At 50.5% G+C, this 25916-nt stretch overlaps 2 protein-coding genes across 5 annotated transcripts in view; one reads left to right on the forward strand and one right to left on the reverse strand.

Annotated features, from left to right (window-relative positions):
• Positions 1-3544, reverse strand: part of LOC122388317 (furin-like protease 1) — a 74941-nt gene extending 71397 nt beyond the window's left edge. The window contains exon 1 of one of the 3 annotated variants that reach the window (XM_043379289.1): positions 3257-3544. The gene's annotated coding sequence lies outside the window, so the exon portion shown is untranslated. Of the gene's footprint in view, positions 1-3152; positions 3185-3252 lie in introns of those variants that run through there. The other 2 variants (XM_043379291.1, XM_043379290.1) reach the window with 2 other exon arrangements.
• Positions 3545-4114: 570 nt separating this feature from the next.
• On the forward strand, positions 4115-25135 carry LOC122388319 (protein TFG-like). 2 transcript variants are annotated; one of them, XM_043379294.1, is made up of 7 exons: positions 4115-4138; positions 7619-7752; positions 16588-16729; positions 17094-17212; positions 17497-17647; positions 21654-22293; positions 24002-25135. In XM_043379294.1, the coding sequence occupies exons 2-7, from the start codon at positions 7690-7692 to the stop codon at positions 24396-24398; spliced, it is 1512 nt and encodes a 503-aa protein (XP_043235229.1). In that variant the 5' UTR covers positions 4115-4138; positions 7619-7689; the 3' UTR covers positions 24399-25135. The 2 variants fall into 2 exon arrangements, with proteins under 2 accessions (XP_043235229.1, XP_043235230.1); XM_043379295.1 differs by lacking the exon at positions 4115-4138 and adding an exon at positions 4153-4189.
• Positions 25136-25916: the final 781 nt, after the last annotated feature.

The following is a 25916-nucleotide window of genomic DNA, read 5'->3' on the forward strand; positions in this document are numbered from 1 at the left end:
CTTTGGTTAGATCGATGCATGACAACCACAACTACTAGTAGGTACCCTACGGATTTACGATCTAACGGTGTGTTTTCGACGTGCTTATAAAAAGGCGTTGAGTTCTTTAGCCTTGGGCGGAAAGGCGATACCGGACACAACCTTGTTCGCCAAGGTGGTCCGGAGTTGAACCCGATGGGGGTGGAACTGTGGCACCTACCGACCGGTGAGGCGTGACCATAAAAACACGACAACCTCGCAACGCTGCACTTGGCGGTAGTGTTCGTCGGTAGGTACCCACATATTTTGAAGAATGATGATGTGTGTAATCTTTGAACAACAGAATAAAAACAGTCAATTTAGGAAAAAATGTGACAGCTTGCATATAAAGAAGTTAGTGAGAAAGGAATTGTTGTCTTGTTAAAATTTAAATACAAATGCATCCAATGCCTCCGTGTGGCCTAGTGGATACTGGATAAAGCGTCCCTTCCTGTAACTCGGTGGCAGTATGGAGTATTTCCATGGTGGCAGCGAGTTCGCAGCCGGGAAGCTCCACATCGTTTGACCAGTGTTTCTATATTCAGCAAGCTGGCAAATACCGAGCGTGCCACGCTAGACCCGGGAGGACCGTGTCGCCATCTACTTGCGATATGTTCAACTTTCGATTAAAATCATCAACAGTGAACGGGGCCATGCCCCGTGGTGTCATTTGCAACAAGCAGCAATGAGCGTGGCATCCGGGCCCATGTCATCCCCTCATCCATTCGGACAAAATTTCTTATAAACAAAAAATAACAACCTATTTCTTTGATGGCCTCTGATACCATGGCAAACCCATCAGATACCTCAACTGAGACTGGACAAACTGGCGATACTGGCGAGCTGAATACTTCATTGGACCGTCGCAATGACCTCAGTGGCAGTGTCGTGATGGCTCTACATGTAAAAAAAATGAATGGGATTTGGAGAGTCAGCAAGCAAATCAAACCCATAGGTACTTGGTACTTACATATCCAATTTGGTATGCAGTGCAGCATACACCTATCTGAAGCAGTTTAACGTGACCTGAATGAGTCGAGCACTTATCTAACTCATGCAAGATCCAATTCAGGAGCCTATCCTTGACATGGGTTAGCTTTAAGGTCAGGTTGGTTGGCTTGGTTTAAGCACCATATCCAGTGGACCAAGTGCTAAACGTAACTATCACGCTGTTCCAAGCGGCCAGGTAGCGGCAATCAGCGGCAGCTCTAAGGTCACAGGCCTGACCAGTGACCAGTCAAGAATAAATCTGTTAGAACAAAGAATGTGATCTCTAAACACATCATCGTTAACTGCAAATGATAACGATGTTTTATGAAAAGTACGAATGGTGCGCAGCTATGTTTTCATCAGTGTGTCTGTCAGTTCCCGTTGTAATGCCCACTTGTTTGTGGTTGTCGGGTGAAACGAAAAATAAATGAATAAATAAATAAATAAATAAAACATATTTTCACACCAGCCATTGCAGAGCTATCCACAAGCCTTCAGTCATCTGCACTTTGACTGCACCTCCAGCCGAGCACCACTGGCCGAGGGGATGGGGCCGGGGGCATTTAAAACCCCTGGATCATCTCTGAAACTGAACATCTGAGCTAGTCTACAAAGAAACAGCCTTTTCAGCAAAGTGCAAGGCATTGCTCATTGCCGGAAAGATTGGTACCTATATGTGTAGATGAAGTATGGTTCAGGTTGGCAAGTTGGCAGGTTGTAGGTTGTAGGTTTTAGGTTAGTGGGTTGTAGGTTTGTAGGTTCAAGGTTGTAGTTCAGTAGGTACGACTAAGGGTTTGTCAGGTTAGATTCTGTTTTTTATCTTCACCATCCATACTTCATCTACACATTTACTGGACGATCTAGCTGAAACCATCTAGAAGCAATCCCAACATTTCAATTTAAAAGTAAGACAGCAGGTCACGATAAGTAGGGCAAAGTCATGGCTGAGCTGAGACTAGCACAAATCAGCTTTTACCGCCCAATGATCACCATGGACGAAGATATTCCATTTCTCTTGCTGTAAAGTGCCTTGTAGAGGAATGCGTGCCTTGCTAAGGATTATGCAGCCGCATCATTGTCAGCCTATCAGCATGCTGGTTACAGTCAATTCCGCATGTGTAGGCTTGAACTAAGCAATATGAATGGTCAACATGTAATGAGTTTCCGTGTCAAACAATATATTAAATAGAGTGGGTCTTCCTTTATTAAAACATAAAAACCAGTAAAACGCCTTTTGGGCGACCAACGGAGCGAGCGAGAGGATGGGCCTTGCACGTGCGAAATTGCGAGGGGGTACCTCCAACTAACTTGTGCACTGCGCCCTACTAACCGGTCTTTAGCGATGTGCCAAATTTCAGCGCAATCGGCCTAGCCGTTCTCGAGATCTGGAAGCGGCACACTGCACGTGCGCACGTGCAAGCGGGGTCCAAACTGACTTTTGCACGGCACCCTACTAACTGGTCCCCAACCGTGTACCAAATTTGAGCGCAATCGGCCCAGCCGTTCTCGAGATCTGGGAGCGCCCCCTGCACGTGCGCACGTGCTGTAGCACCCCAACCTTAACACATGCAGATGAATTATCTGATGGAGACCTAACTGTGTACCGAGTTTCAATTCAATCGGCCCAACCGTTGTGCCGTTATTGAGGTTGCAATTTGGGGGGTTCTTAAAAAATGTCCAACTTTACCACGCGCCACGTGCGGTGGTTGGCAAGAACGCATGGTGGCCATCACACCACAGAACTTTTACGTCCAAGTGACATTCAGTAAAGAAGACCGCTTGTCAATCGGATGTCCCGTTCCTAAGATATTAGCTTTTGAAAAGCGTCCCCACGGCCGGCCGGCCGCTCATACTCAGGATTTTCCCTTAATTCAGTATGAGACTCCGCTCGCTTCGCTCGCTCCGTAATAATACTTTTATAAAAAAAAAGTTTTATTTAATTTTTTGATCATTTTGAGCATACAAAATTATAAATCCATTGCAAAAAAACTAGCTTCAGGAAAATGAACATGAATAAAGACAGTGTCAAACTGAAAAATTTAGCCCATTATTGGCTTAATTACTGATTAAGGGTAAATAACTAAGTTTTTTGCCAGTAATGGCACCACATGGCTTGAATGTAAGATGAAATGAAAAGGACCCACCATTATCAAATCTTTAGTTGGGGTCCTATAGAGCACTGAATCATTTTCAAAGTTGCCAGAAATGCACACATTTCAATTTCGAAATTGAAATTCGACATACCTACCTGTTCGTGCTAGTTTCAGTTAGTTTGATGCGGCGATGCCCTGTCTTGACGCCGCTTATATGATTGCCACTGGTCTCGCAAAGCTCAGTCAGCAAATGTGAATGTCCTCCAAAAATACACAAGAGGTACACAAATGCAAATGCTTACACACAAATAAACTACATTCAAACAAACACAAACACATCCACGCAAACAGCACAACGCGCCACAACGCGCAAAGAAACGGTTTGAAGGCCAGTTCATATGATTAATGATGGTTCTTGCTTCCATATGAAAGGCTAAAACGGGCTTGAGCGCCAAACCAAATTGCTGGCTTGGGTTTGAAGTTTCTCAGGCAGGCAGATATTTTTCTGATACTCGCCCCCCGTTCGATGTCTCTCGGACGGCGAAGATTCTACGCCGTCCGGCCAATCACGTTCCATAACCGCAGCCGAGCCCCCGCTGACCTTGGACGGGATTGGCCGGACGACGTAGAATCTTTGTCGTCCGAGAGACATCGAACGCGGGGTCGGTCTGATTGAAATATTTTCCCTGTCAACTATTGCTTTTATCCTGCGGTATGAATGCAACTTTTAGAAGGTTCTTTTTCAAGGTTGGGCATAAAAAAGTATTGCAAATATCAGAATAAAAATAATTTTGATGACGCTAATTTCATAAAACAATAAATATCTAATGCTATTTGCCTAATTACTCCATAAAAACTTCAATCAGACTGCAAAATAAATATTTTGAATAATATGACAAAGTTATAACGCTTCTAATTAAAGTTCTTTACAAGAAGACGCCAAAATGCGTCAATGTTATTCCGACATCGACTTTCTTTTGCGTGTCTTGTGTCGATACTCGAGACCTGAAATCGCCGTCGAATGTCTCCGGCGTTGGGTGGGTGAGGTGTTTTGGGACGAAATAATTCCTTTGTGAATTGTTGTGAAGTTATGACGCATGTTTGGTGAAATAGTTTTTTAAGTGTTGCTTACCATAGCCGGGTACACAACGACATAAATCGGACTCAAGTCAGTTTTATGTCGTGAATATGTCATGTTACACCCTCCAAACACCTAGTCCCAATGAAAATCTAGTTTTTTCCTTTCTTAATGAGTGTAAGTGGCAAAAGGCCTGGTAGGATGGGCACGAGGAATGATCGAAATCAGCATGAAAATTATAAATAAGCCACACAGAGCGACCTATATAAGAGAAATTCCCCCAAAACGATCATGCTTAGAAACACGGAAGACAAAAACCACGCTCATGACGCTCCTTATAAAACAACGCTAAACAGCTAGCATCCAAATAAAATATGTCTTTCCGGGCTGATAAAATACAACTGAATGATTTTAAACCACTGAAACTGAGTTTACAACAGTAGTTAAGTAAAATCACCGACGTTCCACGCGGTCGTGCGCCCCGACACCAAAAGTCAACAATATTACCTCGGGACTGTCCGCGTGTTCGCTTGCATATGTCTAATGTCAGCATCTGGTGTCGCTAGTATGAAACTTCATAACCAGGTGAAAATTATTATACTTGACCACAAAATGTAAAAAACGCTTCATTTTCCTTAAAATTGCATGTTAAATGTAGTATAATGCATGTTTTCACCATTCCGTCATTTCAAAAAATCATTAAAAATATCATTCGACGGTCAATTTCCTTGTTCAACGGTCAGATTAAAGATAATTTTATAGAGACTTAGTAGATACCGTAAAACGGGGTGTTAAGGGACAGTTTTGAGGTGTTTTGTTAGATAACTCAAGAAGGGTTGGAGATAGAAGCATCAAATTGTCAGCATTTTATGTGGAATTTGGTGCTTTACATGCCTGCCACATTAAAGTTTTTAAGATTTATATTTGCATATTATTTTTTATTATTTTTTATCACTGTCCCTTAGCACCCCAATGTGGGGTGTTAAGGGACACCTATATTATTCCAAGAAATGGTCATCAAATGCCCACAATTGGGGTGTGGAAGGGCACACAATTTATTTATTAAAATGTTTTGCATATTCTGTCACAAAACAAGTCAGGTTCATTCACCACTAATGACCTTTTTAGCCAATTACGTGTAATGCAGTTAACGCTTCTGGAAAATGTGCTAATTATAAGGTAAACAGAACCAAAAAGTACCCTTCTGTCATCAATAAAAGCCCATGTTGAAGCTAGTCACTTGTCATTATGTTGCCTTCTTTGTTTTAGCCTTTTTATGATGACATCACATTTACCTACATCAGTCTCCATTGACCCATCATTGTAAAAGAGAGTGTTGAGATGTTTTGTTACATAACTTAAGATTTGTTAGAGATAAAAGCATGAACTTGCCAGCATTTTATGTGGAATTTGGTGTTTTCCATGCCTACTGAAAGAAAACTTTATTTAGATATTATTTTTTATTTTTTCTTCAGCTGTCCTTAGCACCCCACATCCACCTCAAAATATGCATGTTTTGTCCGGAAAAGAGGAAGAGGATGATGAATGAATGGGTGGATTTGCACACGTTTTTCAGGAAACATGTACAATACATGTGACAATACACCTATGCATTCATTTTCCCTCTACACCTACTAGTTTATGTGGTACACACAGAGTTTTGGAGATGTTTCAATTTTGTGAAAATGTAGCATGATTTTCAAATCCATTTTTGAACCAAATCACTTGCATGAAAAACCATACCATTTTGTCCTATGGTCAAGAGCAAAACAGTGTCAACTAACACACTGAAGTTTTTATTGAACCTTCTCAAATTAGGAAGTTAATATGACTCAAAGTTTTTCCCATGCAACTGTCCCTTAGCACCCCACTGTCCCTTAAAGGGACCCTCCCACCTTAACATTAGTTTTGAGTTGAGATAGCCAAGTTTGCGGCCAGGCTCAGAAACCACCATTTACCCTGGTCGCAACCCCCGCAGCTTTATGGTGTTCAAGAAATTTCTTCCCTTTACTTGCAGGGTGGGACCAGCGTGGTCCCTATCTCTTAACCATTACGGGAATCTGATGACGTCACCAGGCTTTCGAACGTCCGTCATTAAGTTTGACTAAAACGTTTTGTAGCACGCGGTGGTATATGCTGCTTTGCGCGCAACAAATGCCGCACTTTCAAATAAAGTCGCTAGGAACAGCGGAGATCCCAAAAAGTAAACAAAAGTAAAAGTCTAATATCTTGAAAACCGGTGAATATTTTTCGATGAAATTTGGTAGATATTCGTTTTTGCTCTTTCTGAACCGAGCGACATCACTTTCATGCCAATTCATTAACTTTTTTGAAGGTGGGAGGGTCCCTTTAACACCCCATTTTACGGTACTTAAATTAGCGTGCACTTTTTTGAGACGTGATGCACTAATAAGTTTTAGTGGGCGAACGGCCGAAAAATTACCTTCCGTTCTCATAAATGGGAACGCCCGTTCCCATATTTGGGAACTCCGTTCCCAAAAATGGGAACGTTCCTATATTTGGGTACTCATGACCATAGTTCCACCTACTGATATGACAAATGTTAAATGGGAGGAATGACGTTTAGTGCCATTCCACATTTTTGTTAGAGTGCTGTTCGTATGGTTGTTTAACTATTAAATGTGCAACCATCCACTAGTGCAAACAATAGGCTTGTGTGGCTTGTGTCACAAATTCTTGCATTTTTCACACCAGCTAACCCATAGAGCAGGCAAAGTTGACCGAACCCCCTCTCATTCATCCGATTCAAGGTTGAGCAAAATACCTTATTGATTTTGCTAAGAAAAGCCAATGGTACACCCTTTTTTGATATTTGTAAAATCCCAAGGAGGGGTGTTTGGACACCCTCCCCTCCCCCTGGGATGAATCATGAAAATCACCCTTTGCACCTACCTTACGTCTTACAGTACCAGGAATAGTGAGAGTCTGTGGGTGGTACCCATTCTCATTGAGCTCCTGGTATTTGGCTTGTCCAGGATCAATCAGAATTAGGTGTGGTGTAGCGTAAGTGGGACCAGGGTGCTCCCAGCCTCGCTTTAAAGCAGTCGAGCGATGGGGCGCAGCGCAGACCACCTCAGAGAGGAGCTGATTTCGGTCATTCACTGCCTGTAAAGTGAATGAGGATCATCACACCCTTGAGGCTGCTGGAAATGTCCTGACTTTGTATGGGTGTCCATCAGTAACCATGGGCTCAAAAGTAAATAAAAACTGAACTATATTGCCATGAACTATATACATATTGACCTAGAATATTGTACACACAATCAAATTATACCTGTTGCAGTTATAGTCATAGTCATAGAGGTAAAACAATATATTCTACAGTGGCATAGCTAAATGGTTGGCATGCTCCATATATCTAATGCATGCTTTGCAACACACTATTGATAACTTACAGTGCATTTTTGTGTGCCTTCAGGCCTGTTGAAGCTCCAAAGTGGTGACATTGTTGAGGATTCTTTATTTTGATTTGGATACTGAAGTACAAAAATGGATAATGAGACCAAGAAAACCAGCAGCTTCCCAGACCTTGATGGAAAGGTTATTATAAAGGTGAGAAATGCATTTCATCTATATTCATTTGCTCTCCACTATTCCTAGTAACCCACCAAATTATAAGTTGAACAGCATGATTTCACTGACTAATTCATGCTGAGGTGCTGAGATGGCAGTGGTCAAAGCGGCATAGTAAGTAGCTGGGAAGGGAGAGGAGAGTAACCTTTCCTCCTTCTTGGCTTTCCTCGTGGGAGCACTCCCCTACTTCTCAGCAGGGGTGTAATTTTATATCTGTGGGAGCAGAAATGCACCCACAACCCTGAATTATGCCCCCACAATGATGAAAATGCACCCACAAGTCTTTTACAAGCGTCCTTTCGAGAGCACGGCGCCCTTCGCATGCTCCAACGGCGTCCTCCTGACCGTCTCGCGTTCCTGGATGATATAGCGTTTTTAATCACTCGGCGCCCTTTTGACAGCACTGTGCCATTCTCATGGTCTAACGGCGCCTTCCTGACCATCTAGCGCCTTTATGTCTCTATCCACCGTGCATCTCTCGACTGTTTGGCGCCTTTCTGGCCTCTCAGCGCCCCTGGACCACTTAGCGTTTTCTACAGTCACCGTGGCGTTTTCAATCACTCGGCGCCCGTCTAGGAGAATGGCCCCGTTTTCATCACGGTGACTGTAAATAGTTTTCATGGTCTCATGGCGCCCTCATACGTCCTACCTTTGCTGCCCGTCATGTATCTAAAATTCTAAATAGGCGTGTCCTGGGCGTCCAATGGTGTCACCGCCCGCAGCGGTATTACCATTATCAGAGCGCGAGTACAGTTTCTCGAGCTTACAAAAGCAGTGATAAATTTGTGCTAAAAATAAGTAGAACACTCTCGTTTAATGCCAACCTTGATTCGAACCATAATTCGGAACACAGTATCGTTTATCGTGTATATCGACTCGATTATTTGTACTGCATCGATTGATTCATTCGAGTATACTCATTCATTCATTCATTCGTTTTCGCATCGCTTCGTCTCGAATCTCGATCATAACTTCTTTCATTCATACCTCATTCATTCACATCATAACATTATGTTTCACCTCGGCATAACATCGACTCGTCCGTAACAATTTGGTCCTCCGGGCCGGATCGTTTGTTCGTTTTCGAAATAATGTTAACGTAACGTCATTCAATGTAGTTCTGTTAACGTAGCCTAACAGTCAATATACGTAAAAGGCTGACTAACGTAAATATGAATACAGTCCACATCGAAGAAATAAAGAAGAGAAGAAGCTCGAAGAAATCCCAGTTCACCAGAGCCTGCAATAAAGCTGAGACGCTGATATTGGTGAACGGATCCAAGGAAGAGATCCAGAAGGTTCTGCTACAGGTTGATGATCTGGCAGGTGAGCTCGATGAAGCTAATGGTCAGCTTTTAGAGCTTCTGACTAGTGATGACCAGAGGCAAGCAGCTCGCGACTACTACGCTGATATTGCAAGGACCCAGCAGGAGGTGAAGCAAAAGATAAAAGAGCATCTGTCGTCCAGAGGTGATGACGGGAGGTCCGTATCGAGCTCCAGTTCTTCTCGCTCCACGGCCGTGTCAGCAGTTTCTGTGTCCTCAAAGCAAGCCCGACGCCAGGCTGAAGTTGCAGCTCAGGTGAAGAGAGCTGCGGTCAAGCATCTTCGAGAGCAGCTGGAACTAGAACGAGAAGAGGAACGGCTAGAGAGTGAACGGAAGAAACTGGAGAGAAAGCAAAGGCTTAAAAGAGCAGAGGCTGCGGCGGAAATATCGGAGCTGGAAGCCAGACTGCAGCAAGCCGCTGAAAGTGACTTGGCATGGGAACGAAGGGACGATCTAAATGACAGTTTTGGGCCCGGTGAAGACGAGCCAACTGAAGAGGCAGCTGCAGCAGTGACTGCAGCATCTGTACCGGCGTCCACAGGAGCTGCCGCCAGGCCGCCATCTACAGCTGCTCCCCACAGAGAACAGAACCCTCCAGCAGGAAGAGCCGCCACGTCGTGGATCGCTGAAATGAACAGGTCCGAGAGACAGGATTCTGTCGGCCGCAGGTCGACCAGCCAGCGGAGCGTGCCTCAAATGCAGCTGCCCCGTTTTGGCGGCAATCCTAGTGAATGGCCCCGCTGGATCGGCCTGTTTAAGACACTAATTCATGACCAAGCGAGCCTGTCAGACGCCGAAAAGATGGCTCACCTTCAATCATCAGTCACGGGTATCGCAAGACAGCTGATTGAAGGTATGCTGCTCGATGGCTCCTACTATCAACCGGCACTGGAGACTCTGATGAGAAGGTTCGGCAGGGAGAAGGATATTGTTGAAGCCAACCTCGCTGCCGTGCTCAATGCTCCGCCGGTGCGACACATGGATGTCGCCGGTCTGGAGAAATACCATGCATCTGTGCATTGTGCTGTAAAGGTGTTGCAAAAAATGGGTTTCACTGGCGACCTGGACAGCACCGAAAACCTCAGACGGGTTGTAACAAAGCTCCCGAGTGACCTGAGAAGAGAGTGGGGAAAAACGGTGGTGGAGATGGAGCCAATTCGTCCATCACTGATCGATTTTGACGACTGGCTTGACAAGCAAGCGCGGATTGGTCTAAATTCGACAGACCGGCTCTATTCTGCTAATGAGTCGCAGCCGAGAAACCGGATCAGAGGAGAACCTCAGAAGCAGAGCCGCAGCGCTATTAGTGCAACGGACCGACCGGCTCGTCAGGCCAGCGCCATGACCGCTGCTGGGATAAGCGGTGGAGCCGCGCTAATGGCAGCGCGCGAGCAGCAGACGTCACCCACCGGAGCTGAACGACCGAACAGCGCAGCGCAGCGCGCTTGTGATCAGCATCACGTGAACCTGCTTGCCTGTCCTCCATACATCGAGAAAACGAAGACAGAACGAGCTTTATTCGTCGCCCAGTCAGGCCGGTGCTTTTCGTGCCTTCAACTGGGGCACCAGTCTAGAAACTGCATCTCTGGCCGCCAGTGCGATGAGGACAGCTGCACCGGGCGGCACCATCCCACACTGCACGGGAGCAGAAGAGTGCTTCTGCGCCAGCGTGAGTCTGGCACCCTTGCATCTCACCGCACTGTGGCCGCAGCTGCGCCTGGCTCTGAGCGGAGACAAACCAAGACGCTCCTGCAGACTGTGCCCGTCCGAGTGATGGGATCAGAGGGAAGATTCGTAGATACCTTCGCACTTCTTGATTCCGGGGCCCAGGTATCTCTCTGCAGCGAAGACATTCTGAAGACGTTGAAACTCGAAGGAGAGGCTCAATCCCTCTGCCTGGATAACATCGAAGGAACTGGACGCACAAGAACGGCACTGAAAGTGGCACTGGAGCTGCACCCTCTGTCGCGGGACGCAACCACCACCTCCATAACTGTGGATGAAGTCTGGACTGTGCCGACTCTCAGCGTGCCGTCTCCTAAGATAAGCCGCACAGAAAGAGCTGAATGGAAGCATATCGAGGGACTGGACATACGTGACGTTCGTCCCGAACAGGTGAAGGTGCTGCTCGGTGCCAACGTCTCCGAAGCGATCGTCCAGAGGGAAGCTCGTGTTGGAAAGAGAGGCCAGCCCGTCGCGATAAGGACGGATTTCGGCTGGTCCCTGTCGGGGACTGTGGCAGGACTGGTGCCACCCGAACTGCAGCACGTCCTGCACGTGCATCGTGAGGCCACTCAGGAAGACGAACTGGATAGCCTTTTGAAAGAATTTTGGCTGACAGACTCATTCGGCGCAAAATACAGCTCAAAGACGTCTGCATCTGAAGACGATAGGCGCGCCGAGCAGCTTCTGCAAACCACTACGAGATGGCGTGGAGACCGCTATGAGACAGGTTTGCTGTGGTGTGAAGATGACGTCACTCTGCCTTGCAACTACACGGCAGCGGTGGACCGGCTGGAGCGCACGGAGAGGTCGCTGCAGCGCTGCCCGGAGAAAGCGGAAGCCTATCAGAAGACGTTCGAGAGCTACCTCAGCAAAGGTTATGCCAGAAAGCTGAAGCCGCAGGAGCGTGAGAAGAGGACAAAGAGACGCTGGTTTCTGCCGCACCATGCAGTCGTAAACAAGAACAAACCCGACAAAGTCAGAGTCGTGTTCGACGCTGCAGCATCCTACGCCGGCGTATCGCTCAACAGCCGCCTGCTCACGGGACCTGACATGCTGCAGAGCAGTATCGGAATCCTGATCAGATTTCGGCAAGATCGAATCGGAATATCTGCAGACATCGAGGAGATGTTTCACCAGGTCGCGGTCAGAGAAGAGGATCAGGCGGCACTGAGTTTTCTCTGGAGAGACATGGAAAAAGAAAGAGTCCCTGATGTATATCAGATGGACCGCGTCATTTTCGGCGCCAGATCGTCGCCAGCATCGGCAGCATTCGTGCTGCGTCGGACGGCGGAAGATAGTACGATCGGCAGCTGCACCGATCGCGAGTCCGTCAGGAACAGCTTCTACGCCGATGATTTCGTCCGATCAGAGTCGACTATATCTGCTGCAGTTGAGCGTGCCAAGGCGGTGACCGCTATCGTCGGTAGTGGGGGTTTTCGGCTGACAAAATGGCTCAGCAACTCCCGTGAAGTATTGGCTCAGATGCCAGCTTCTGAGCGCGCCGCCTCCGTCAGAGATCTGGATGAAAAAATGCCTACTGAAAAGGTTTTAGGCATCGTGTGGGACACAAATATGGACATGATCGGGCTGCAAGTATCGCCACTCGACGTACCGTCGACCAAACGCGGCATTCTCAAGCAGGTGGCGTCGATATTTGACCCGCTTGGCATCGCCGCTCCTTTCCTGCTCGTGGTAAAAGTCTTGGTACAGCGCCTGTGGGCCCTGCGGCTCGAGTGGGACAGGCCGGTGACCGGGGCCGAGCTGGAGCAGTGGGAGAAGTGGAAGACGGAGCTGAGAACCCTGAAGCAGCTGCAAATCCCTCGCAGCTATAAAGATGGCAGCGATCTGGTCGTTGAGAGACAACTGCATGTATTCTGTGACGCCTCGGAGACGGCTTTTGGAGCCGTCGCCTATCTCCGAGCAAAAACTGTAACGGGAAAAGTCACATGCTCGTTCGTCATGTGCAGGACCCGTGTGGCGCCGCTGCGGAAGCTCTCAATCGTCCGTCTGGAGCTGCAGGCGGCAGTGTTGGCGGTGCGCCTGGCGAGTACTGTCTCGCAGGAGCTTTCACCGCAACCTCATCGGACCTTCTTTTGGAGTGACAGTATGGTTGTCCTGCAATACCTCGCCAGCAGCAGCCGACGTTTCCACACGTTCGTAGCCAACCGGATCGCTGAGGTACAAGACTCGTCGGAGCCCTCTCAGTGGCACCATGTTCCCGGCAAGTTGAACCCTGCTGACGACTGCTCGCGCGGGCTGCCTGAGGCTGCCCTGCTGATCACGAGTGAGCGCTGGTTTCAAGGGCCAGCCTTCCTCGCTGAAGACGAAGAGCAGTGGCCGGCGGGTATCAGCCTCCCACCGCCTGAAAGTACCGATCCCGAGGTGAAGATGGTCGGTGCTATCTCGAGAGGACGCGTCTCGTCACTTGAGCTGCCAGACCCGAGTAGATTCTCATCATATATTCGCTACAAGAGAACTGTCGCCTGGCAAATGCGGTTCGTCAAAAACTTCAAAGCGAGCTACGGAAGAAATAAGGGCATGCGACAATCGGGACCAATCACAGTGGCGGAGCTAAAGGAGGCCGAGCTGCTGATCATCCGGAAAACACAAGCCGAACACTACCCAGCTGAGATCAGCCGACTCAGTGACGGCCAGGCTCTGGACAGCAAAAGCAGTCTGCTGTCACTCTCACCTCAACTGGGCGGCGACGGAATACTGCGAGTAGGCGGGCGCCTCTCCAACGCCCCGCTAGACGAGACGGCCCGGCATCCAGTGATTCTGCCCCGCGGATCAGAGGTTACACGGCTCGTCGTAACTGCCTACCACTCATCCCTCATGCACGCCGGAGTCGAGCATGTCATAAATGACATGCGTCAGAAGTTCTGGGTGCCGTGCGCACGCGCCGCCGTCAAGCGCGTGCTATCTGCCTGCCCTCTCTGCCGCAGACGAAGGGCTCTACCGCAGCCTCCGAGAGAGGCAGATCTGCCTGCAGTCAGGTTCGATGACTGCAGACCCTTCCACAACGTGGGAATCGACTTCTTCGGACCACTGCTCATCAAAAGGAACAGGAAAACGGAGAAACGCTACTGCTTGCTGGTGACCTGCTTGACGACAAGAGCAGTCCATCTTGAGCTGACAAACTCACTCGACACCGACTCGTTTTTGATGGCGTTCAGAAGATTCGTCGGGAGACGCGGCAAGCCAGCTCGAGTATACTCGGACAACGGCAAAAGCTTCAGAAAGGGGGAGAAAGAACTGAGAAGCGCTCTGGCTGGCTGGAATCGAGAGTACCTGTCTGACCAGCTATCGCAAGAAGATATCGAATGGCACTTCAGCACGCCGGCGGCACCTCACATGGGAGGAATCTGGGAAAGAATGGTGGCGTCTGTGAAGCGGGCGCTGAGGGCAGTGCTCGGGAGAGTCGTCGTCTCGGAAGAAACTCTAAGCACAGTCATCGTTGAAGTGGAATCAATCGTCAACAGTCGACCGCTGACTCATGTCAGCACCGATGAGACTGATCTGGAGGCCATCACTCCAAAGCACATTCTCCTTGGCCACCCAGCCTGCTCGCTGCCGCCAGGACTGTTCGACCCAGCGGACCCTCCCTGCAAAAGGAGTTGGCGTCGAGCTCAGTGCATTAGCGATCAGTTTTGGAGGAGATGGCGCAGGGAGTACGTGCCGTGTCTCACACAGCGGCGGAAGTGGCAGCAAGAGCGAAGGAGCCTGCAGATCGGCGATCTGGTGCTGCTGATAGAGGACAATGTTCCAAGAGGTCTCTGGCCCCTGGCTCGCGTCACGCACGTTTTCCCTGGCGCGGATGGCCGGGTGCGGTCGCTGAAGCTGCGCTGTCGACAGAGACTTCTGCAGAGACCCGCAACGAGAGTCTGTCTCCTCGAGGAGGCCGACAGGCCACAGCTGTGAATACGAAGACTACAGATGTGTGAACTGTGCCCGGCCTGGAATGCGCGTGCAATCACATTCAGGGGGGAGGGTGTCACCGCCCGCAGCGGTATTACCATTATCAGAGCGCGAGTACAGTTTCTCGAGCTTACAAAAGCAGTGATAAATTTGTGCTAAAAATAAGTAGAACACTCTCGTTTAATGCCAACCTTGATTCGAACCATAATTCGGAACACAGTATCGTTTATCGTGTATATCGACTCGATTATTTGTACTGCATCGATTGATTCATTCGAGTATACTCATTCATTCATTCATTCGTTTTCGCATCGCTTCGTCTCGAATCTCGATCATAACTTCTTTCATTCATACCTCATTCATTCACATCATAACATTATGTTTCACCTCGGCATAACATCGACTCGTCCGTAACAAATGGGTCCCAACTGGGGGCGCAGTCTTGGGGAGGGTGTGCTGGTGAAATGTGTACTATGTGCATTTTACAGAAACATAAGTTCTACACAGAGACAGTCCTCTCTTTATTTGTTACGTCCTGCTCATTCTGGTTATCCAGTAGTTACGCTAGTGCTGCAGGTTTTCCTGCTCGAACCACTGCTCGCTGAGCCGGTCACTTTCCTTATTGGTCGGTGCCTTTAGTCGTAAACGATCCTTATATAAATGGTCATCTACTTGTCAGGCCTGCCATAACGGTTATTGCTTAATTCCATTGAGGTTGTGAGTGTGACTGGCAGAATCTTCTGCTGTTATGAATATAAAGAGAAAGACAGCCTACTACCAGTAAAACGCCTTTTGGGCGAAGAACGAGCGAGCGAGATAGTGAGCCCTGCACGTGCGGAAGGGCGAGAGGGTACTTACAACGGGGCTTGTGCAAAGCACCCTTCTAATCGGTCGCTAGCGGTGTGCCAAATTTGAACGCAATCGGCCCAGCCGTTCCTGAGATCTGGAAGCGGCATTCTGCACGTGCGCTTGTGCAAACGGGGTCCAAAGTGACTTTTGCACGGCACCCTACTAACTGGTCCCCAACCGTGTACCAAATTTGAGCGCAATCGGCCCAGCCGTTCTCGAGACCTGGAAGCGCCCCCTGCACGTGCGCACGTGCAGTAGCACCCAAGCTGCAACACATGGGAATGCATTGCCTGGTGGGTGCCTACCTGTATGCCAAGTTTCAGCGAAATCGCCCCAGTAATTACCGAGTTATTAAAATGGGAACAAATTTGACACCTCTTATTGTTGTATTTTGCACGTGCACTGGGGGTGACCCACATGCATCGAGAGTATCCTATTTTTGGTAGAAGGGATGCAGCTACCCTACAAAAATTACCGCAAGATAATCGCCCAAGCGGCTGCTGAGATATGAGCCTCTCAATATCACTACTTTTGCAAAACAGCTTGAACACCCTTGACTTTTCACGTGGCACGTGCCACGACGGTCACTGAGATGTATCAAATTCAAAAGTAGTCAATTACGGGGTAGAAAGGATGGGGCTACCCAACAAAAAAGACCGCAGGCCAATCGGTCCAGCGGTTGCTGAGATATAAGCCTCTCAAAAGCGTTGCAGGCCGGGCCGGGCCGGGCCGCTCATACTGAGATGTTTCCGTTATATTGAAAAGACTTCGCTTCGCTCGCTGCGCTCGCTCGCTCGTAATAATTTATTTCAGTTTAAATAAAATGTCTGAACAAACACAATTGTGGCCAAGCATAATATGATCCTACTGTAAGGCAGTATGATCCGTTGTCTTCGTATATCCTTTTGGAACCTGGAACATCCAAGCGGCCGCGATCGAGGTTCGACTCCAGTGTAACCCCAATCCCGCGACCCCGACTGTCCGTCTCTCACACCAGGTCCAGCTGGGAAACGACATCCGTCGTATCCCCATTCACAACGAGGAGATCACTTACGACGAGCTCGTGCTGATGATGCAGCGCGTCTTCCGCGGCAACATCAACAACAACGACGACATCCTCATCAAGTACAAGGACGAAGGTGGGTGACGCCGCTGGCGACTGCCTCGCTGGCAATGCGCCAAAGATTTTAGCGCTTCGGTACTACGGGTCCCATCTGACCGTTTTGCATGCGTTTTATGAGGTGAAGGCGTCTGTCTTGTCTGGCTATCTACGTCATGATGGTTGTGACCCTTATGATGTTGAATTACCCGTTTGTGTGTAACGCCAATGGCCTCGCAAATGTCGAATAACTTTTTTGTCGTGTTATGGACTAAGTGATATGCTATTTCTTCTCCGCCGTTGTCGTGGAGTGAGACTGCTCACATACCACGTTGCTCGAAAACTTCTCTCCGGCAGACGTTACGTTATTTGCCCTTTCTCTGACGCCATGTTGGCCGTTTCAGATGGGGACCTAATCACCATATTCGACAGCTCGGACCTGGCCTTCGCCATCCAGTGCAGCAGGATTCTGAAGATAACCCTGTTCGTCAATGGCCGGCCCGGTCCCATGGAGGGTCAACAGGTAAGAACTAAGAGACTGCGGGACTGCAGGGACAGACACGGTCTCATTGAGGGCTGAAGAGACAATAATCAACTGCATTGTGAACTGTATACGATCTCGGGGAAGGGTCAGCAGGTACGTAACTACGTACTGAGAGACCGCTGTTGCGTTCTAAGGGAGGGACAAAGGGGTACAGAGGAGCTGCTGGACGCTGAAGGAGGCCCTAGTCAATTACTGACTGCCCCCTTGCTGCAGTAACAGCTGGTTCGCCGCGTGCTGACCACTCCCCCTCCCCCTTACTGCAGGTGCAGCTGGTGCGCCGCGAGCTGCGGCAGCTGCGGGAGCGGATCGATCGCCTGCTGGAGTCTCTGGAGAGCCAGGAGCTGAGCGGCGGCCGGCAGCGGCGCGGATCCACCGACAGCTCTCCGCCCAGCACACCGGCCACAAAGCGCTCAGGTTGGATATTCGAGTGTGTCCACGCCGGCTTGGACATGTTCCACTAGCCGGCGCGCTCGGCGGTCGCCAGGCGCTCAGTCGGCGGCGGTAGGCGATGCTCGACGGGTGTTTAGAACTGTTGCTGTCAGTACTGCTGTTCTACTGGCAGATAACAGCAGATACATCAGCCGGGTGGTGGTCCTTTGACAGCAGACCACAGTCCCTGGTGCCTGCTGGCTTTAGACCGACAGAACTCTGCTCGCTCGTGTTTTGTGTCTGTCTCTGTCTCTGGGCTCGAGATCTGGAGTCGTGAGACCCGACACACTCTTCTACCACGCGCTACTGTCGCAATAGCTGCTGAGTATCTATCTGCGAGCCGTAGCTGTTCCTGGACGGCTAGCAGCGCCGGTAGACTGCCTAGCCACTCGTCTCTGTGAGACTGGCGCCACTGCGTTGGTAGGACCGACCGGGACGAGATACGGGCTTCCTGCCGGGTGTGCGCAGCTCGGAACGACCGTCAGACCAGCGCTCAGGCAGCATGTTTGGGTTGGCCGCGCCCAGGCGGCAGACCATTCGCGAAATGAGGCCTTGACAGGTCTCTGGCGAGCAGCTGGTCACAACTAACTCACGGGTGGGCCCTCTACGGAGGCTGCTGTGCACCTTGTTGGATACTCTAAACGTTAGGAAGTTGGTGGGTGAAATGGGTATGACGGAATGTCAGCACAAGCTCAGTAGCCAGCCTACCTCTTAAAATCTTATCTTTCTAAAAACTGGTTGCCAAAGTATTTTATCTCCCCTGCCCGGTACACCGTCCCTTCCACTCTACCTACCCCGGAACACCACCCGCGCCACCCCCCGGCCGTCGCGCTCGCCTCCCCGCTGGCCTGTTTCGCTCCGTGGCCCCCGAGCCGCCGCCGGCCGGCGAGCGGTGCGGTGTGTGCTATTTTCGTCCCCCGTGACCCTGTCCGACTCCGGGGCAGTCTTACCGCCACTGACTCACAAATCACTGGAAAAACGTGCTGTTTGTTTGTTCGCCAGGCGTTGGCGCGTGCGGGTAACTGGTAACTGAGATTTAGGCAACTAGAATATCAAGTCTAAATTCAGTCAGAGATGCTGAATTGGCGCTACCGTTTAGTGCGAAGTTGGTGTCAGAGGCGCGGTTTTGTCCGTCCGCTGAGCTGCTGAATGGCTTCTCGCTTGCGTCACTACACGCCGACTGCTGTCTGAGGCTCTGTGACCGATGGTTCAGCCCGGTCGGGCCAGTCCACTGCGTGCCGCGCCCATCCTGGGTCGTACGCCGTGCCTTAGCGTGCGAGTCGGGCTCATTTCCGCTGGCCGTGTGACGTCAGAGACACCGTCCCCTCCCCTCGCCTTCCCCCCCCCCCCGCCCCCGCCCCACGCAATGCGTGGCACCTGGACCGGTGCCATCCCCATCCCTCCCCATAAACACTGCACCAATTACACAAACAACGGCCGTACTCGCACCTTTCACCAGCCCCGCCACGAGACCTTACCTGCCCCGAGACCGGACTCGGTCCCTCCCGGCCGTCTGATGTGCTTCCTCTTCCCGAGTGTCGCGACGTTTACAAGAAGGAATGCTGCTGTGTTGTTAGAAAAGACCCATAAGATCCACGTAACACGTCGTGTTTGAGCTACATGAACACACCGAGCTAACAGCTCGACATATGTCTAAGGAGCTGTAGGGATCAGAATATTAATGTGCCGCCGCGAATCTAATCGTAGATAAGCTCTAGTCGCATATTCCTAGTCAACTGCTGGTTACATGCTCTTATTGGAAGGCGCACGGACAATCTGTATGATTACCCCGTTTGTGGAAAATGATAGGACCGTGCTGATACACGGCCATCAGTCTGGGCAATGCGTAGTTGGGGGAAGGTGTGCTATGCAATTATTTAACCAATCTGCGTCTTTTATGAAAAATGCAAGAAACTTGTTCGTAATCGAGTCGGAACATGAATGTTTTGCCCCTCAGTTTTTCGGTACACCGGGTCGTGAATGGGTAATCGCGATTCAATGAATAATCAATAGGTACTATTTTCTTTTTCGCGTGTGAATATAGCTCGTTCAGGGGATTGGGGACCATACAGTCACTTTGTACTTGCCCTCCGCGACTAGAGAACAATGCAGTATTAGAACTTGAAAGGGCCTCACGGCGCTTGTCATCCTTGTATACCAATCTTAACCGAAAGGAAACGTTTGTGTTTGTCGTGTGCCGTACTGTTTTGTCCATAGGTTAAGTATGTATTCGTTAAGCAGCTACAAGTGTTTGTTGCATAGCATTACCTTATATGCTTAATCGTTCGCCTTTTCATGCTTAACCGTGAACTATCTAGCGCCTGTGGTGCTTATGCTATGACGATTTATAAAGTAGATCTCCCTTTGAATGGTGCAGTCTCTCCTGGTATCGATTTTAGGCCCGGCGTTGTGGCATTCATTTCGCGTAGTACGCCCTGGCACATGTGTTTTGCTATCGATCGCGTGCGTTGCCATGTATCCGTCTGTCGCGTGTGCCGCTTTATTTTACTCGGGATACCATTTCTAGTCTACAACCGAGGCTATGTATCGTTTTTGTGTAACCCAACCGTTTACGCACCGTCTTGTGTTGTGTTGTGTCTGTTTTGAACTCGCAGGTTTCACTGCACAGTCCTGTCTCGTGTATGGCGTCAATTACTGCACACGCTGTCGTTTGCTCTCGCTGACTGATGTGCGTGTGTGGCTGTCGCTGCTGCCTGTGCTCCGTTCGTGGGTGTCGTGGACAGGGTCCCGCTAGGCGGACCTGGCCGGGGCTTGTATCGGGGAGGTCCGCTCAGTGAACACTGGTGGGTGGAAGGGCGCCCGGTCGCTGGCCCTTCCACTGTGGTCTATTGATCGGTGTTCGGCCCGCCGCCCGCTACCACCCGCTCCGGCCGGCCGCTGTCGGAAGGACGACAAATGCCCCCCTTGCTCCCCGTACATGTGCGGTACTCGACCGACCCCCGCCACAGGCGCCGTGTCAGTTTCAGCCCGCAACAAACGCCTTCAGTGCGCCAGAGTGTGCCGCGGGTACCGGGCGGTGACCATTTTATACCGCTGTGTTCCTTCGTAGTGGCCGGCCGCTGCCCTGCCTGAATAAACAGCCTCTCGTTTCATAGGATCGCGTTTGCTCGAACTGACATGTAGCCCTTGAGGAGGTCAAAATTTACATCTGCGCTACTGGTAAGTGCCGGGCGCGGTGCGCACGTCCCCTGGCTGGCTCTCTGTTCGTCCTCCCTGGCTGTGTCCGTCAGTCTGGGCCGCATGCTGGCCCTACCCGACCGCTAACCGAACCAGCTCCTCCCCGAGGCCCGTGTGTTGGTTGGAGTGAACGCGATCCTACCGGCCGGCTGGTGGCGGGCGGCGGGCGGCGGCCGGTGCTAGATCCTGGTAGAACTGGTGGAGTTTGTGGACTAGACTGCTGGTTTGGCGTTATGCACTCCTCATTCGGTCACCCGCCGCCCTATACCACGACCGAGCCAAGGTGGAGGGCTGCTGGCGAGAGATCGCGGTCCCTCTGCTGCACATTTTCAGCGTTTTGTTACACTGCCGATGTTTTATGGTCTAGTTTAGGTTTCGCTTTATTTTTGTGTGGTTTGACGGCGAAGCACCGCTTGCGCCGTAGAGTTACACTGACTGCATGCGCGTGATTTTTAGTTGCGTGCTTTTGTTTGTTTAGTTTATGTTGTGTTTCGTCACGCTTAGAGTTCGGTGACTGAACGGTGTCTGGACCTTGTGTTAGGTACGACGGAATGCCATGGTGATGGGCTCGCATTGCGCCGCACAATATAAAACAATCTGCACCGGCGCACACAGTCTCAATAGCAAATCCATCATGAATATTCGCCCAGTAAGATGTTTCCAATCTATCCGCGACAAGTAATATTTCAGTTTTGAGTCGCGTCCCTAGCATACCGAACCCTGACTACGGTAGCTGCTAGCTGAGCTCACTTATCACCTGTGACCCAGCTGACCTGTGTGACCGATGTTTCAGAGCCGGCCGGTGACCACCTGCTGCGTGCTCCGCTGCTGGCCGCCGCTCCGAGCGAGTTCGACCCGATCCAGCGGGCTGCCGAGCCGCCCTCCGCCGCTGCCGGGCCGACCGGCGCCCAGCCCAACGGGGCCGGGGATGTCGGCAACTACACGGCATCTGGCGAGCAGCCGGTGGTTCAGCAGCCGCAGCCGCTGCAGCCGCCGGCCGACCAGCAGCAGCCGCCCGAGCAGCAGCACCAGCAGCAGCAGCAGTATCAGCAGCAGGCTGAGCAGTACCAGCCGCCGGCCGACCAGTACCAGCCGCAGCAGCAGCAGCAGCAGCCGGCGGTGTCTGCTGCCGACCCACAGGGCTACATGACACAGCCGCCCCAGTCGCAGTACGGCGGGGCTCCAACCACCCCGGTCAGCCAGCAGTCGACCGGCGGCGAGTCGGAGCAGTACCAGCACCATCAGCAGCACCACCAGCACCAGCAGCAGCACCAGCAGCAGGCGCAGCAGCAGGCGCTGCAGCACCAGTACCCGGGCGGCTACCTGAGCGCCGGCGCGCAGCAGCTGATCCAGCAGCAGCGACTGCCCACGGCCATCACACCGGTCGGCATGGGCGCCGCCATCATCCAGACGCCGGCACACGCCGTCGGACCGTGAGTGATTGTAATGCAGGGGATGGCTCAGATTGTTTAGTACAGCTTGTTTGTCTTTAATTACTTGTGCCCGTTCAGTCTTTACATAACCAGTAAAACACCTTTTGGGCGAAGAACGAGCGAGCGAGATAGTGAGCCCTGCACGTGCGGAAGGACGAGAGGGTACTTTCAACGGGCTTGTGCAAAGCACCCTTCTAACCTGTCGCTAACGGTGTGCCAAATTTGAACGCAATCGGCCGAGCCGTTCCTGAGATCTGGAAGCGGCATTCTGCACGTGCGCACGTGCAAACGGGGTCCAAACTGACTTTTGCACGGCACCTTACTAACTGGTCCCCAACCGTGTACCAAATTTGAGCGCAATCGGCCCAGCCGTTCTCGAGATCTGGAAGCGCCCCCTGCACGTGCGCACGTGCAGTAGCATCCTAACCGCAAGACATGGGAATGCATTGCCTGGTGGGTGCCTACCTGTATGCCAAGTTTCAGCGAAATCGCCCCAGTAATTACCGAGTTATTGAAATGGGAACAAATTTGGCACCTCTTCTTTTTGTATTTTTAATTTTGCACGTGCAGTGGGGGTCACTCACATAGATCAAGTGTATCCGACCTTTGGTAGAACGGATGCAGATACCCTACAAAAATTACCGCAAGACAATCACCCAAGCGGCTGCTGAGATATGAGCCTCTCAAAATCACTACTTTTGCAAAACAGCTTGAACACGCTTGACTTTTCACGTGGCACGTGCCACGACGGTCACTGAGATGTATCAAAAGTAGTCAATTACGGGGTAGAAGGGATGGGGCTACCCAGCAAAAAAGACCGCGGGCCAATCGGTCTAGCGGTTGCTGAGATGTAAGCCTCTCAAAAGCGTTACAGGCCGGCAGTGTGTCCAAAATTGTAATGTTGCGGGAAAATCCACCCATAATGACAAGTATAATGACATCCTAAAAATAGAAATAAAGACATCCTCACGGCAGTCACAACTTATAATGTAACCTCGAACATAAACTTTTAGGAGCAAGAGAAACACGAACCTCGCAAACTCTCAAAAGACGCCAAGACAACCATTCGAATAACCAAAATATTTGAATGTATGACCCGACTCAAAAACCTCTCCCGAACATCAGAATGCCTTCAAAATCTTATAAGTACCTATTCAATATTTCTACATCATTTTCTCGTGAAGTACCTACATGAAAACGGTGACATACCTGTATGAAGAAAGGGTCAAAGTCAAGTTTTATGAAAATAACGACATCCTTTCCGGCCTTTTTTCCACATCCTCCCCCTAACGTAAAATGAATTTAGCCACACTGCAGGCCAGGCCGGGCCGGGCCGCTCATACTGAGATTTTGCCGTTATATTGAAAAGACTCGCTTCGCTCGCTGCGCTCGCTCGCTCGCTCGCTCGTAATAATTTTGGTTCATTAATGTTGCGCGCAGATGCTTGTTTAGTTTAGTTGTAGCTGATCTGCTCGTCAGTTTTATCATTTCATCTTCCATGATACGGGTACCTACAGACAGAACGAATCATAAGATACTTTGTGTAGATTGTCCCTCTGCTGCGAGTTTCCGAATACGGTGCTTTTCAATGCTCTGCACCATAAATCGTTATGGGCTTGGATTCGGTCTTGGCTCGTTACAATCTGTATTCTGATTCCCGGAAGATGCTTTGTAGCTCGAGATAACAATCTTCCTCTTCTCCCCTCAGGTACCCGGGGGCGGACCTTACCAACGTGGGCCCTCGGCCGCACCACCCGGCCGGCGCCGGGGCCGCCCACCAGTACCCTGCCTACAGCGGAGTGCACGGCGGCGGCGGCGGCGGCGCGGCGCCCGTCTCCTCCGCTGCCAGCCACCACCCGCAGACGGCCGGCGTGGGCGGCGGGTTCCCGCGCGCTGGCTCGCCCAACCCGTACAGCCGCGGCCCGGCCGCCGGCGGGTACGCCCGGCCGGGCGCCGGGTACGGCTACCCGGGTCAGCAGCAGCAGAAGCCCGGCCAGCAGCAGCAGCAGCAGCAGCGGGGCGGTATGGGGGCGCCCCAGCAGCAGCAGAGAGCCGGCATGCAGCAGCAGCAGCAGCGGGGGCCGCAGCAGCAGCAGAGGCGCTGAGCGTGCCGGGTAGGCGCGGAGTCGGCGAGGTGCTCGGCCCGAGTGTCGCCCAGCTGAGGTGAGGTGAGGTCCCAGCGGCCGGCCAGCCCCGGCAGCAGAGCTCAGTCGGTGTGTCTGTCTGTGGGGTGACTCGCTAGAGCCGGCTGAGCGACAGAGCGGAGGGAGAAATCCCCTCCATCCCCACATCTTTGTGTGAGGCTTAGTTTCGCTGCTGCGCGAACTGTGTGCCGTTGTGATATTTAGTAGCTCCTGGCACCCGGCAAGCACAGATTGAAACACCAGAACACTAGTGGTGTCTTCAAAAAGCTGCCGACGAATTATATTACTCTGCGCTTTTTATTTTTATTTTCGGTGTTAGCCATATCGATTGGGGTTCCTCTACATTGAAGCGTAAATGGTTTTATTTGAAGTGCTTGCTTGAGAGTGGCTGGCGATGCGCCCAGCCCATTCCTCCGTTGCCGATACGGTGGTCTGTGTGACGGCTATGCACGTTACGCTTTTATCACGGAGCCATGGAAAAACGCTATATGGCTCTTGGCATTTGGCGTTCCCGGTTTAGTCGTGTGTGCTGTGCCTACGCGCGGAACTTAGTCTGATCCCCATAGTTCACGGTGTATCTAGCCGGGCTCTGCAAACAGACTGTGGGTCCGGGAACGTTTCGGGAACAAGTCTGAACGATTGTGTGGAATGGTGTGATCAGTACGAAAATCGGCTAATAAATACACATAGAAAGCATATCCTTGTGTGTGTGTTTTTTTTTATTTAAGAAAGGCTACATTCCCGTAATCAATCATCCCTACTTTTATAACCGTTTTTAATGCACGATCACGCTTCTCGAATTGGACACTTGAAATATGTGTGCTGCTATTCGCCATTGCATAATGATATTGCGATACTTCCAGTTCCGCAGTTTCCAAACTTCTCTCACCTAGTCCGAAGTCGTTGTTTCTCGTTTCGCTAGTTTTGTTGTAGGTAGGGGAGAGTGGGGCAAAGCGGCCACCCTAACGCTTCTCACGATGCCAACGCTTGATTTTTAAACTTGGAAAGATTCTTTCAATACCAATGTGATCCCTATTAAGTTGCCTTTTATTTCAACTGCGTTTTATTTCCAAAGGCGTTCACATATGAAAGATATTGACAAAACTTTAAACCTATGCATATTGGCCACTTTGCCCCATACCCTGGGGCAAAGCGGCCACCGGCGTCTTCTCAAGTCCCGATATGAGAAACAAAATAGTTGCCTCGTGCACGACTAGGGTATTTGATGGTGACAAGGTTAAGCGAGGATGGATGTTTACTTTATCATCTTCCACCTGTAGGTAAACAAAGAAAAGATTTTCATGAAAAAAACATTTAATTGCATTATTTGGTAACTCATGCAACTGAAAAGTGGCCAAGATGAATGCATGACGACACATTTGAATATAAATAATGTTTTGTATCCAGATGGAAACAACTTATGGCCAATTGGGGGGTGGCCACTTTGCCCCGGCCACTTTGCCCCGCGCATACCGTCAG

The sequence above is a fragment of the Amphibalanus amphitrite genome, unplaced genomic scaffold, assembly GCF_019059575.1.
Source record: "Amphibalanus amphitrite isolate SeventyFive unplaced genomic scaffold, NRLGWU_Aamphi_draft 000317F_arrow, whole genome shotgun sequence".
Classification (NCBI taxonomy): domain Eukaryota; kingdom Metazoa; phylum Arthropoda; class Thecostraca; order Balanomorpha; family Balanidae; genus Amphibalanus; species Amphibalanus amphitrite.